At 51.2% G+C, this 14,242-nt stretch overlaps 1 protein-coding gene across 15 annotated transcripts in view; it reads left to right on the top strand.

Annotated features, from left to right (window-relative positions):
• The window catches only part of ARHGAP32 (Rho GTPase activating protein 32), a 217,559-nt gene that overhangs the window by 174,286 nt on the left and 29,031 nt on the right, over positions 1–14,242 (top strand). For 14 of the 15 annotated variants that reach the window (XM_077249409.1, XM_077249402.1, XM_077249407.1 and 11 more), the window contains exons 5-9: positions 9,956–10,042; positions 11,781–11,918; positions 12,362–12,454; positions 12,534–12,656; positions 12,764–12,841. In XM_077249409.1, coding sequence (XP_077105524.1) covers positions 9,956–10,042; positions 11,781–11,918; positions 12,362–12,454; positions 12,534–12,656; positions 12,764–12,841 — 519 coding nt within the window. Of the gene's footprint in view, positions 1–2,554; positions 2,574–9,955; positions 10,043–11,780; positions 11,919–12,361; positions 12,455–12,533; positions 12,657–12,763; positions 12,842–14,242 lie in introns of those variants that run through there. The other variant, XM_077249412.1, reaches the window with a different exon arrangement.

Consider the following 14,242-nt stretch of genomic DNA (forward strand, 5'->3'; position numbering starts at 1 on the left):
GCCTCCTCCATGGTGGGCTCTGCTCCTATTCTGCATCCTAACATGAAGGAGCGGAGCACCCTCCTCACTACGGCTCCTGCCTCCTCCATGGTGGGCTCTGCTCTGCTCCTATTCTGCATCCTAACATGATGGAGCGGAGCAGCATCCTCACTACGGCTCCTGCCTCCTCCATGGTGGGCTCTGCTCTGCTCCTATCCTGCATCCTAACATGACGGAGCGGAGCAGCCTCCTCACTACGGCTCCTGCCTCCTCCATGGTGGGCTCTGCTCCTATTCTGCATCCTAACATGAAGGAGCGGAGCACCCTCCTCACTACGGCTCCTGCCTCCTCCATGGTGGTCTCTGCTCTGCTCCTATCCTGCATCCTAACATGACGGAGCGGAGCAGCCTCCTCGCTACGGCTCCTGCCTCCTCCATGATGGGCTCTGCTCCTATTCTGCACCCTAATATGAAGGAGCGGAGCAGCCTCCTCACTACGGCTCCTGCCTCCTCCATGGTGGGCTCTGCTCTGCTCCTATTCTGCATCCTAACATGACGGAGCGGAGCAGCCTCCTCACTACGGCTCCTGCCTCCTCCATGGTGGACTCTGCTCTGCTCCTATCCTGCATCCTAACATGACGGAGCGGAGCAGCCTCCTCACTACGGCGCCTGCCTCCTCCATGGTGGGCTCTGCTCCTATTCTGCATCCTAACATGAAGGAGCGGAGCACCCTCCTCACTACGGCTCCTGCCTCCTCCATGGTGGTCTCTGCTCTGCTCCTATCCTGCATCCTAACATGACGGAGCGGAGCAGCCTCCTCGCTACGGCTCCTGCCTCCTCCATGATGGGCTCTGCTCTGCTCCTATTCTGCACCCTAATATGAAGGAGCGGAGCAGCCTCCTCACTACGGCTCCTGCCACCTCCATGGTGGGCTCTGCTCTGCTCCTATTCTGCATCCTAACATGACGGAGCGGAGCAGCATCCTCACTACGGCTCCTGCCTCCTCCATGATGGCCTCTGCTCTGCTCCTATTCTGCATCCTAACATGACGGAGCGGAGCAGCATCCTCACTACGGCTCCTGTCTCCTCAATGGTGGGCTCTGCTCTGCTCCTATCCTGCATCCTAACATGATGGAGCGGAGCAGCCTCCTCACTATGGCTCCTGCCTCCTCCATGGTGGGCTCTGCTCTGCTCCTATTCTGCATCCTAACATGACGGAGCGGAGCAGCCTCCTCACTACGGCTCCTGCCTCCTCCATGGTGGGTTCTGCTCTGCTCCTATTCTGCATCCTAACATGACGGAGCGGAGCAGCATCCTCACTACGGCTCCTGCCTCCTCCGTGGTGGGCTCTGCTCTGCTTCTATCCTGCATCCTAACATGACGGAGCGGAGCAGCCTCCTCACTACGGCTCCTGCCTCCTCCATGGTGGGCTCTGCTCCTATCCTGCATCCTGACATGACGGAGCAGAGCAGCCTCCTCACTATGGCTCCTGCCTCCTCCATGGTGGGCTCTGCTCTGCTCCTATTCTGCATCCTAATATGACGGAGCGGAGCAGCCTCCTCACTACGGCTCCTGCCTCCTCCATGGTGGGTTCTGCTCTGCTCCTATTCTGCATCCTAACATGACGGAGCGGAGCAGCATCCTCACTACGGCTCCTGCCTCCTCCGTGGTGGGCTCTGCTCTGCTTCTATCCTGCATCCTAACATGACGGAGCGGAGCAGCCTCCTCACTACGGCTCCTGCCTCCTCCATGGTGGGCTCTGCTCCTATCCTGCATCCTGACATGACGGAGCAGAGCAGCCTCCTCACTATGGCTCCTGCCTCCTCCATGGTGGGCTCTGCTCTGCTCCTATTCTGCATCCTAATATGACGGAGCGGAGCAGCCTCCTCACTACGGCTCCTGCCTCCTCCATGGTGGGCTCTGTTCTGCTCCTATTCTGCATCCTGACATGACAGAGTGGAGCAGCTTCCTCACTACGGCTCCAGCCTCCTCCATGGTTGGCTCTGCTCTGCTCCTATTCTGCATCCTAACATGACGGAGCGGAGCAGCCTCCTCACTATGGCTCCTGCCTCCTCCATGGTTGGCTCTGCTCTGCTGCTATTCTGCATCCTAACATGACGGAGCGGAGCAGCCTCCTCACTTCGGCTCCTGCCTCCTCCATGGTGGGCTCTGCTCTGCTGCTATTCTGCATCCTAACATGACTGAGCGGAGCAGCATCCTCACTATCGCCTCCCATCCTCCCTCCCTCCCTGATTCTCCTCCGCTCCTGAGAGTGTCCTCCGGGACCCCCGCAGCCAGCTAGAGAGGGAGCGAGTAGAAGAGAATAAGGATCACTGCTGATTTTCTGTAGTAGAAATTGAGCATGAAATTGCCAGTGTTCAGGCAGCAGACAGGATCCAGGAGGCCCCGAGCCCGGAGCTGCCGGCCATTTGTATGGAAGGGCTAGCGCAGCGGAAGATTCTGTTCCGTGACCTCCATATGGTCACTGCTTTCTCCAATGTCTTCTGCAGCCGGGACTCGGACACCAGAGCGTAGACCTGGGGCCTGCACAGGGTACCCCCATCGTTCTGCGCAGAGCAGCGCTCTGTGCTGGAGGTGAGTGACATCCCTCTCAGCCTTTGCTTTTATCTGCTAATGATCAGAAGCAATACACCTCCTTCCAGGCAGGATGCAGATCCCGGGAAACAAAGGATCCATCTCCAGGGCTCCGGCACGGCACAATGCACCCAGCGGGCGCTCTGCCCTCTCAGGCGGTGTGTGTAGACCGTGCAGATCCCAGAAATCCTCTCGGGATCCGGGAGAGATCGCACATGTGTCTGATTATCTGTTACCCCGGAGACTTGGTGGAATGTGAGGGAATGTGCTCCTTTCTTTGCCGCCACAAAAGGGTTAAACAATTTAGTCATCATTTCCTGTGCTTCAGACTGGAAGTTTAGACCAAATGCTGCCATATGGATCTCTGATCCTGTGCCATCTTACCGGAGCCTGTTAACTCTCTCCACCCCACGCATTCTCCCACTGCCGGCTCTCAGAGGTGTCCTCTTACCCTTCTCGTACCCTTATTTATATCAGTCCTATAGGGATTCATGGATCCCGCATCTTGTGGATGATCAACAGGCAGTCGCAGGCCTGGTCTGACTTTGTGTGGAGTGTTAGTGATGGATGCATTGTACATGATGTGCATGGCCGGGTTCATCAGGAATCTTGTGGGATCCATTGATTGCAGCGGCCTTCGGGGCTATGACGGAAGCGCTTATTCACCTAATACCACAGTAAGGAGGCAGATCAGTATCTGGAGCAGTGAGCGCGGTCAGAGGACGGCTCGGAGGTTCAGCAGACCCGGTCGGCCTTTTTTTGCTGGTGCAGAGAAGTGATGCTTTGTGTCTAAGGCCGGTTATCACCGCTCTCCCTCTTACCGTCTGTTGTCGGTGATTGTTATTCGTCTTCTGGACAGCTCAGGTAAATGTGGAAATCTGGCAGCTGCTTCTGCCATCAGATGATTCAGGACATCACAGGTTAATTGTGTAACGCGGGGATTTCTAGAGGCAGCTCCTACCACTGAGGACAAACCTGATCTGCTTAATCCACTTACCCACCTGCCCGGTCACAGCGCCCTTCTTCATGGGCCATAATGCCATTGCTGTCAGGATCCTGATACACAATGGCGTCGGCACTTCATCCGCCATGAAAATGCCGGATTTCTTGGTCGGTGGCATAGAATAAAAGATTAAGCTGACCCTCTGCTGGTGTCACCAGTCTGACATGGCTGGAAAAAGGCCGATGGACATGGACCGAAGGGCTAATAGATTGATACATGACCCCAAGCGGTTTCCATGTTTGCAGGTTTTGGGCTTCTGGTCCCCAGATGTTCAGGTTCTTGTTTGGTGGTGGCTGTGGATCCACTCCTGATTACCGGTGCCCATATGAACATGTAATGTGCCCCGCTCGTGGCTGCCGCTTTCTCGGTGACTTGTGCAGTGACGTTAGTGACGTGAGGACCCCAGAGATGGCGATTACTCATCAAAGGTGTGAAGTTTGTGGAGCGGAGGTGGTGAGAACATCTGCGAGGAGCGATTCATGTATCTCACCCACCACCTGTAAAGATGGATCCCTGCCGCTCAGCGCTGGAGCGTGGCACGGCCTGTTCTTTAGCAGACTAGGCTCCGATCTCCTGACATTACGGTGTATGTTCAGCGTGTTTGTCTACACGCCCATAGACTGGTGCAGGCCATTAGTGTTTGACGCCTCTGGCACACTGGCCTGCTTGTCGGGCATTGTTCTACTATGGGAGTGAATTGTCTGTATGTACAGGTGTAGGGGGATATCATATATAAAATGTGTGTGGTAGAAAGCTTCCTGCTTCTGTGACTGATGGCGCCATGTGCAGGAGATGCTTTGGTACCTTGGGGTCACATATACAAGAAGCAGTGGGATTTCCTCCGTTCTGGCGCTCTCCTGCAGTCCACATCATTCACTGGCGGATGTTGCCCCCATTCTCCCGACGTCCAGGCTTGTTCCCTTCTCCCTGATGCCTCCATAGTAGAAGTTTATCTTGGGCTCAGAGCTTTGTGTTGATTTTTCGCCTGTTTTTCCGGCTCAGGGCTCTTACTTCTTGGCTCCTTACTTCATTAGTCTCCGCAGCTCTGTGAACACATTTGTATGGAGATTTGGTAATTTAATATTAAACATTCATTGGCCGTTCCCTGTGCGAGGTCTCAAGTTGGGGAAGTTCTCAGATCAACATCGGTCACGTCCCTGCAGACGGCATTACCATTGGTCACATTATTAGGGAGTCACGTACACCAGTATGTGCCGAGGACAGACCTGCCCCTGCCACACATCAGCCGGATTCTCAGAGATGGCCGATGCCTGAAACATCGCTCGATATATAGACAGAACATTGAGCGTTCACGCGGATGCTTCCAGTTATAGGAGCCCTGAGCAGTGTTTGATATGAGCATGGTCGCCCTCCGCAGATGAAGGCTCCACCAGGGACTGTCAGCATCTGGTCAGCAGCTGCATCCAAACAATTGTAACCGTCAGATCGGTACATTTGTATCAAAAGAGGCCGGAAATGAGCTCCTCGTCATCCTCTGTGCTGCCTCCGATGTCCTGACACTAATGGATGATGTGTACAAGCTCCTCGTCATCCTCGGCCTCCGATGTCCTGACACTAATGGATGATGTGTACGAGCTCCTCATCATCCTCGGCCTCCGATGTCCTAACACTAATGGACGATGTGTACGAGCTCCTCGGTGCGGCCTCCGATGTCCTGACACTAATGGACAATGTGTACTAGCTCCTTGGTGCGGCCTCCGATGTCCTGACACTAATGGACGATGTGTACGAGCTCCTCGTCATCCTCGGTGCGGTCTCCGATGTCCTGACACTAATGGACGATGTGTACGAGCTCCTCGTCATCCTCGGCCTCCGATGTCCTGATACTAATGGACGATGTGTACGAGCTCCTCGGTGCGGCCTCCGATGTCCTTGACACTAATGGACGATGTGTACGAGCTCTTCGTCATCCTCGGCCTCCGATGTCCTGATACTAATGGACGATGTGTACGAGCTCCTCGGTGCGGCTTCCGATGTCCTGACACTAATGGACGATGTGTACGAGCTCCTCGTCATCCTCGGCCTCCGATGTCCTGATACTAATGGACGATGTGTACGAGCTCCTCGGTGCGGCTTCCGATGTCCTGACACTAATGGACGATGTGTACGAGCTCCTCGTCATCCTCGGCCTCCGATGTCTTGACACTAATGGACGATGTGTACATAGTTACATAGTTATTAAGGTTGAAGGAAGACTTTTAAGTCCATCTAGTTCAACCCATAGCCTAGCATGCCCTAACATGTTGATCCAGGGGAAGGCAAAAAAAACCCCATGTGGTAAGAGTAAGCTCCATCATGGGGAAAAAAATCCTTCCCGACCCCACATACGGCAATCAGACTAGTTCCCTGGATCAACGCCTTATCAAGGAATCTAATATATATACCCTGTAATATTATACTTTTCCAGAAAGGCATCCAGTCCCCTCTTAAATGTAAGTAATGAATCACTCATTACAACATCATACGGCAGAGAGTTCCATAGTCTCACTGCTCTTACAGTAAAGAATCCGAGAGTACGAGCTCCTTGGTGCGGCCTCCGATGTCCTGACACTAATGGACAATGTGTACGAGCTCCTCTGTGCGGCCTCCGATGTCCTGACACTAATGGACGATGTGTACGAGCTCCTCGTCATCCTCGGTGCGGCCTCCGATGTCCTGACACTAATGGATGATGTGTACGAGCTCCTCGTCATCCTCTGTGCGGTCTACGATGTCCTGATACTAATGGACGATGTGTACGAGCTCCTCGGTGCGGCTTCCGATGTCCTGACACTAATGGACGATGTGTACGAGCTCCTCGTCATCCTCGGCCTCCGATGTCCTGACACTAATGGACGATGTGTACGAGCTCCTTGGTGCGGCCTCCGATGTCCTGACACTAATGGACGATGTGTACGAGCTCCTCGTCATCCTCGGTGCGGTCTCCGATGTCCTGACACTAATGGACGATGTGTACGAGCTCCTCCGGGAGTCGTGTAGTGGGGTCTCATGTATGATCAGTGGTCTGTGCACGTCCTCTGGATTCTGCAGTGACTCAACTTCTCATATTTATTCATCATACATCTGTAATCCACTCTGTGGTCTGTGTTTTTAATATTCACCGCCGTATTTCGGCAATATTTGTTCGTTGTTTGAGCTCAGTCAGCGGAGACGTTACATAAGATGTGTCTTCCTCACTAGGATCAAGGCTGCCCTTCAAGACTCCTTGCACCTCCAGTAATTGATGGCTGGAGGCTCGTCCTTGCTCCTTCGCTGCTCAGCATTAATGTCCCTGTGTCTGAGCTGCTGCATGTCGTCCCTGATTCACCCCATGTATAACATTGGTGGCTTATTGTACGGGCTGTGGGCCACACCAGGTGACTTGTAGAAGTCACTCCAGCCATTAACTAAAAGAGGGACCCAAACAAGATGGACTAAAGCCATGGAAGAAAGTCACGTGTGCAGACCTTTACCATCAGATGGAGAGTGTGACGAACAACGTCCACTCGCTCCACACGTGGCTCGACTGCAGGGCCGGACTGCGACAAACATCAGCTATGGCACACAAACCCCACCAGCCCACGTTCTGTAACAACCACCCCCGCCATCAAGTTACATTTCCGGGTTCAGGAAATATTGCTTTACGTGGTCATACCCCTCACCACTCTCTTATTTAAGAAATCACTTGTGAATGGAGCAGCCGTTCACAAGATCGACCACCGCTCCATTCACATGCATCAGAGCCGTGGTTCTCGAGATCAGTGTGATCCCCTAATCCAACCACTTTAAAAAAAAAAAAAAAGTTTTGTGCTGGGTATAAAGTATACACTGTGCCAGGATTAAGGAATTGGCTCACGAGATCGCGGTCAAATGGGCGCTGAAGGCACAGTCCGGTTTGGTATAACTGTCTGTAACTGGTTTTATTGGTTCTGTACAACAACAAAAATACAAAGTGCCCAATTCATCAAGACTGGTGACTTTTCATGAATCGGGAGCAGTGTGCACCTCTGGGTGCAGTCCCCTGCTGGAGTACGATTTGTTGTAGTGAACGCTGCCACCCATCAGGAACCTGACGAGTGGCGGTTGTCACACCTCCGTCTCACTATGTCGGAGCTAAGTAAGAATTGCGTGAAAACATCAAGTGTCGGGCCCCCCTGACGAAGAACAGGTTCTGAAACGCGCGTCGGGGTGTGCTCCGCACAGTGATCACTACACCCAGATAACGCACTGCTCCTTCACTGGTTGGGTTAACATATTTTATTTGCAGTTGGCTAATATTGGCTATACTTCTGCAATATAATCATTGATTTGTTCCCCCATTCACTATACTGCATGTGCGGGATCTATAGCACCCTGGTCCAGCCAGTTGATCACATATTGTAAACAATCATTTATTTTTATTTTATCCCCCTCCCTTTTTTTGCACTCACACTTAATTTTTGAGACGTGTTTACAGTGCTAATCGTATAATATTTATTATCAGCATTATTTTCCCTAATACATATTTTTTTTTTTATGCAAGTTTCTTTAAAACAGTCCTGCTATTGTTCTCTATTTTCACTTTTTGCACTTGCACCTTATTGTGTGACAGTTTTGGTTATTCTTGATTATTTTTTATCAAATTTTGCTACTTTTGCACACACTTTTTTATACTATATTAGTGTCTCTTACATTTGATTTTTCCAGCACTTCTTGCCTGTCTACGCTGAGTTAAGTGACATCACCTTCTCGTGGCTTCAGCATATACAGTCATTGGTGCTGGACCTCATCTGAGCAAACACTTCACCCATTTATTAAAAAAAGACATGTTTAATGATGGGTTTGGTGACTTTTGCACAGTGCTCATTTTGTGCTGTACAGGCCATGTTCATAGTGGCCATCCAAAGATTTTTTTTGGAAACGTGGGCTTGTCTGTGCCTTCTGACCAGTCCATGAAGTAATAAATTTAGTACACTTCTCCGTGACCCCTTCTGATGATCGTCACCGGACTTTGTGAGTCTTCAGTACGTTTTGCTTTGGGCTTTGGTCGTCCGTTCACTTTGTGTCAGGTTGTTTGACCTACTTGATGGGATGGGGTTTAATGAAGCGCGCGGGATGTGATCAGGCCATTGCTGCACGGTGGAGATGTCAAGTCTACTTCACTGTGATGTCCTTACTGAGAGGTAAATGGAGTATAAAGTGTTGCTAGAAATATGACACGTTCTCCGAGCGCTTAACAGGGAACGTTCCACTATTTTCTTGTGTCGTCTGAGTAGCACTCGAGTCCGGCAGGTGTAGAGGTCTGTGCCGCATACATATTGTATATTATAGGTAGTGGTCCAATCCTGGGGGGCGCCATGTTGTGACATACCAGCTTGTAACAGCAGGTTTATACTGTCTAACCTGACATCAGTGAACTTGCATTATACTCTCCATCCCTGCTGCTTCCTCCAACACCGCGGCCGGGGAGCCTTCATGTTCTGGTTGCGTCATCCATTATTATGTGCTGTTCTTCCTGCCTCTTATAGTAGTCTCTTATTGTTGTCTTTTTTTGTCGCTTATCATTTTCTTTTTGTCGCCCCCTCTTTTTGTCGCCTCTTCTTGTCGCCCCCCTCTTCTTGTCACCCCACTTTTCTTATTGCCCCCTCTTTTTGTTGCATCTTCTTGTTGCCGCCTCTTCTGGTCGCCGCCTCTTTTGGTGGCCGCCTCTTTTGTCACCGCCTCTTCTTGTCACCTCCTCCTCCTCATGTCATCACCCCCTCTTCTTATTGCCCCCTCTTTTTGTTGCATCTTCTTGTCACCCCCTCTTGTCGCCCCCTGTTCTTGTCGCCCCCTGTTCTTGTCGCCCCCTGTTCTTGTCGCCCCCTGTTCTTGTCGCCCCCTGTTCTTGTCGCCCCCTGTTCTTGTCGCCCCCTGTTCGTCGCCCCCTGTTCTTGTCGCCCCCTGTTCTTGTCGCCCCCTGTTCTTGTCGCCCCCTGTTCTTGTCGCCCCCTGTTCTTGTCGCCCCCTGTTCTTGTCGCCCCCTGTTCTTGTCGCCCCCTCTTCTTGTCGCCCCCTCTTCTTGTCGCCCCCTCTTCTTGTCGCCCCCTCTTCTTGTCGCCCCCTCTTCTTGTCGCCCCCTCCTCTTGTCGCCCCCTCTTTTTGTTGCATCTTCTTGTCGCCGCCTCTTCTTGTCGCCCCTCTTGTCACCTCCTCAGATTCTTGTCACCTCCCCCTCTTCTTGTCACCTCCCCCTCTTCTTGTCACCGCCTCCTCTTCTTATCACCCCCTCTTTTTGTTGCATCTTCTTGTCGCCCCCTCTTATTGTCGCCGCCTCTTATTGTTGCCCCCTCTTTTTGTCGCCTCTTTTTGTTGCATCTTCTTGTCGCCGCCCCTTATTGTCGCCTCTCATGTTTTTTAGCTCACACTGACCGAGGAGCAGAGCGAACAAAGCAGAAACGGCTGTGAATCTAAGGAGCTGGTCTTCCTGGTACAAGTGGCATGTCAGGTAAGGGTGGACGTGCTGCAGAGAGCACCCCCATCTGGTCTGTATCCTCATTTAGCTTAGTTGTTCCACTAAAAAAAGCAGCGGTATGTCACTTCACAGAAAAGGACATCCAATCCAAAACATTACAGGAAAAAAGTGACCATACTTGCCAAAACTTGGAAACAATACCGGTGTCCGCAGGATGCGTCAAACCCCAATGTACATGCGATGATGGCCACCACATCTACCATCCATGAGGAGGGTGGGTGCCCAATGCACACAATTAAGGCTTGTATTGGGTGCCAGTCACACAGACGTGTAGTGCACTGCGCCGGCTTACAGCCTATAGGCCATACGGTTATATCAGGAGGGCCGCCAGCTATGTATAAGTGCACCCCTCAAGGCCAGACACCCCTATCCCCCTAACCCAGCAGGGCCTGTCTACATCCTGCCAACATGAAGACTGGCGTTGGTGACTGCGGCCGCCTCTATTTTTTTGTGATGTTTAGATGAATATATTTGTTCTCTGCTCATTTATTGGAAACAGCCGAGGAGATGTAAAGGAAATAATACGTGTCCACATTACCCTGAGTATTCAGAAAGTCACCAATAATCCCCAATGTGTCCCTCTCATCATGTGGAGAAAGTGCAGCTCCCAGCGGCTGTGGGCCTGGAGCACTCAGGATGGCGGGTCACGGTGACTTCATGAAAGACCAGATCAGTACGTCTCCGGTAACGCGGGAGCACGACATGAGGCTACCCAGCTTCAATTTACTGAAGAGGACTTCTCCAATCTCGTAATGTCTTATTTGGCTTCTATTCAATATTCAGGTGTCTGGAAAACCACAGCGCCCCTGTCGCGGCACAGGCCGGCCCCTGTCGCGGCACAGGCCGGCCCCTCCCGCCGCACAGGCCGGCCCCTCCCGCCGCACAGGCCGGCCCCTCAGTCACTTACATCTGCAGGAAAACTGTAAACAGGTCGTCAGATGGTCTGTAATCTAGAAGTGGAGGTAATGTCTTTATACAAGTGGAAAATGAGCACAAGTCCTGCTACCATAGAGAAACTCACGGAAGAGGTAGTGCCATAACTGTGCCCCAGACTAATGCAATTCTACATGCTGTTCCCCCAACTAATGCACACACTCTCTCACGTGTGTGTATGGCTTTTAGCAGAGCTAGTGTATAGTGACTGCTCCGTGTCAGGGGCATGATTTGCCGGAGGCCTCTCCGGTTCTGAGTTTTTCCCATCTTGCCGTTCATCCTGTTAACCAATTCAGTAGATAGCGTCCATCTTCCCCCCCCCCCCCCCCCCCGCTGTTCCCTCGACCCCTGTGTGGACCAGTCACTTCAGCAGAGGTGAAAAGATTGGACGTCTTCCTGGCTGTCTCCACGTGTAACGCAGGCGATGGTTCACCGTCAGTTGTGCTGAGTGCTGCAGAGATTTCTGACATTTTCCCTATTACTTCTGTTACGGACAATGAGACTGTAGCGTTTCCACCTGCGGAGGACTGCCGACCGCGCTCTGACGATGGCGACCTGTCCCTGAGAAAGCACTGAGGACGATGACCTCATGGCAGCGCTGCACATACCACCGTCCACCTCGCAGACTCCACACCGACCAGATGGGGAAGCAATAAAGAGTTTTATATGGCCGATTGGGGGTGGGCTAGTATCTGCCGCTTCCCAACTATGGATTTTAACCCATAATGCTCCAGTCAGGCACCACAAGTCTCAGAATACTTTATCATTTGTCGCCCAGGGCCGCAGCTGGATAGTAAAACGAAGTTATGAAGATTTCCGGGTGCTGGACAAACACCTTCATCTGTGTATATATGACCGCCGCTTCTCTCAGCTCTCAGAGCTGCCCCGGGCCGACTCCGTGAAAGACTGTCCAGAGGTAAGAAGATCGTCCGCAGGTGGGGCAGTCTGTACCTTACAACCGACACGTCATGTAGGGAGGTGTCTGTACCATACAGCCTGCACATCATGTAGGGAGGTGTCTGTACCTTACAGCCGACACGTCATGTAGGGAGGTGTCTGTACCTTACAGCCTGCACATCAAGGAGGGAGGTGTCTGTACCTTACAGCCGAGACATCATGTAGGGAGGTGTCTGTACCTTACAGCCTGCACATCAAGGAGGGAGGTGTCTGTACCTTACAGCCGGCACATCATGTAGGGAGGTGTGTGTACCTTACAGCCGGCACATCAAGGAGGGAGGTGTCTGTACCTTACAGCCGACTGATGAGTCCGTGTCCCCCATTACACAGCAGGAGTGGGCACATAGATGAAGACTGATGAGTCCGTGCCCCCCGTTTTGTCATGTTCTTGTCTCATTTCAGCCGGTCACGCAGATGCTGATGGCTTACTTGTCACGCCTGTCAGCCATCGCCGGGAACAAGATCAACTGTGGACCTGCTCTGACGTGGATGGAGGTAAGAAGTCTGAGATCCAGGAGCCGATGTTTGCATAAAGCTTTCCGCTGATTACACCGCGATCCCTTCTCTTCAATAGATCGATAATAAAGGGAACCACTTACTTGTGCACGAAGAATCGTCCATCAATGTCCCGGCCATCGCGGCCGCTCACGTCATCAAACGCTACAACGCACAAGCTGCTGATGAGCTGTCCTTTGAGGTAAAATAATATATTAGGACTCCGAGTCCTTGTAGTCCTCACCGTGTGTGGCCGATGCTATTACACCTGGACTGTCATGTGACTCTAAAGTCTCCATTCTTCTAAAGGTTGGAGATATCGTATCTGTTATTGATATGCCGCCAAAAGAGCTGACCACGTGGTGGAGGGGAAAGCATGGATTCCAGGTAAGAGACAGCCACAGCTCCATTTATACTTCTCGTCATCATATCATATACTCTGTGCTGTGTAGGGAATTATTTATCTGCTGTGTGCACATATTACATCACTGATCCTGAGTTACATCGTGTATTATACCCCAGAGCTGCACTCACTATTCTGCTGGTGCAGTCACTGTGTACATACATTACATTACTGATCCTGAGTTACCTCCTTTATTATACCCCAGAGCTGCACTCACTATTCTGCTGGTACAGTCACTGTGTACATACATTACATTACTGATCCTGAGTTACCTCCTGTATTTTACCCCAGAGCTGCACTCACTATTCTGCTGGTGCAGTCACTGTGTACATACATTACATTACTGATCCTGAGTTACATCCTGTATTATACTCCAGAGCTGCACTCACTATTCTGCTGGTGCAGTCACTGTGTACATACATTACATTACTAATCCTGAGTTACCTCCTGTATTATACTCCAGAGCTGCACTCACTATTCTGCTGGTGCAGTCACTGTGTACATACATTACATTACTGATCCTGAGTTACCTCCTTTATTATACCCCAGAGCTGCACTCACTATTCTGCTGGTACAGTCACTGTGTACATACATTACATTACTGATCCTGAGTTACCTCCTGTATTATACTCCAGAGCTGTGCTCGCTATTCTGCTGGTGCAGTCACTGTGTACATACATTACATTACTGATCCTGAGTTACACCCTGTATTATATTCCAGGGCTGTACTCACTATTCTGCTGATGCAGTCACTGTGCACATACATTACTTTACTGATCCTGACTTACATCCTGTATTATACTCCAGAGCTGCACTCACTATTCTGCTGGTGCAGTCACTGTGTACATACATTACATTACTGATCCTGAGTTACATCCTGTATTATACTCCAGACCTATGCTCACTATTCTGCTGGTGCAGTCACTATATACATACATAACTGATCCTGAGTTACCTCCTGTATTATACCCCAGAGCTGCACTCACTATTCTGCTGGTGCAGTCACTGTGTACATACATTACATTACTGATCCTGAGTTACCTACTGTATTATACCCCAGAGCTGCACTCAGTATTCTGCTGGTGCAGTCACTGTGTACACACATTACATTACTGATCTTCAGTTACCTCCTGCATTATATTTCAGAGCTTCACTCGCTATTCTGCTGGTGCAGTCACTCTGTACATACATTACATTAATGATCCTGAGTTACATCCTGTATTATACCCCAGAGCTGCACTCACTATTCTGCTGGTGCAGTCATTATATTTCAGCGCTGCACTCACTAATAGCTGGTTCTTATTTGAGCTGCTATTAGGCTTGTGATCAGAGATCTGTGCTGGGAGATGTAGTGCCCGGTGCCTATGGCCTCAGTTGACATGCTC

The sequence above is a fragment of the Ranitomeya variabilis genome, chromosome 4, assembly GCF_051348905.1.
Source record: "Ranitomeya variabilis isolate aRanVar5 chromosome 4, aRanVar5.hap1, whole genome shotgun sequence".
NCBI classification, from domain to species: domain Eukaryota; kingdom Metazoa; phylum Chordata; class Amphibia; order Anura; family Dendrobatidae; genus Ranitomeya; species Ranitomeya variabilis.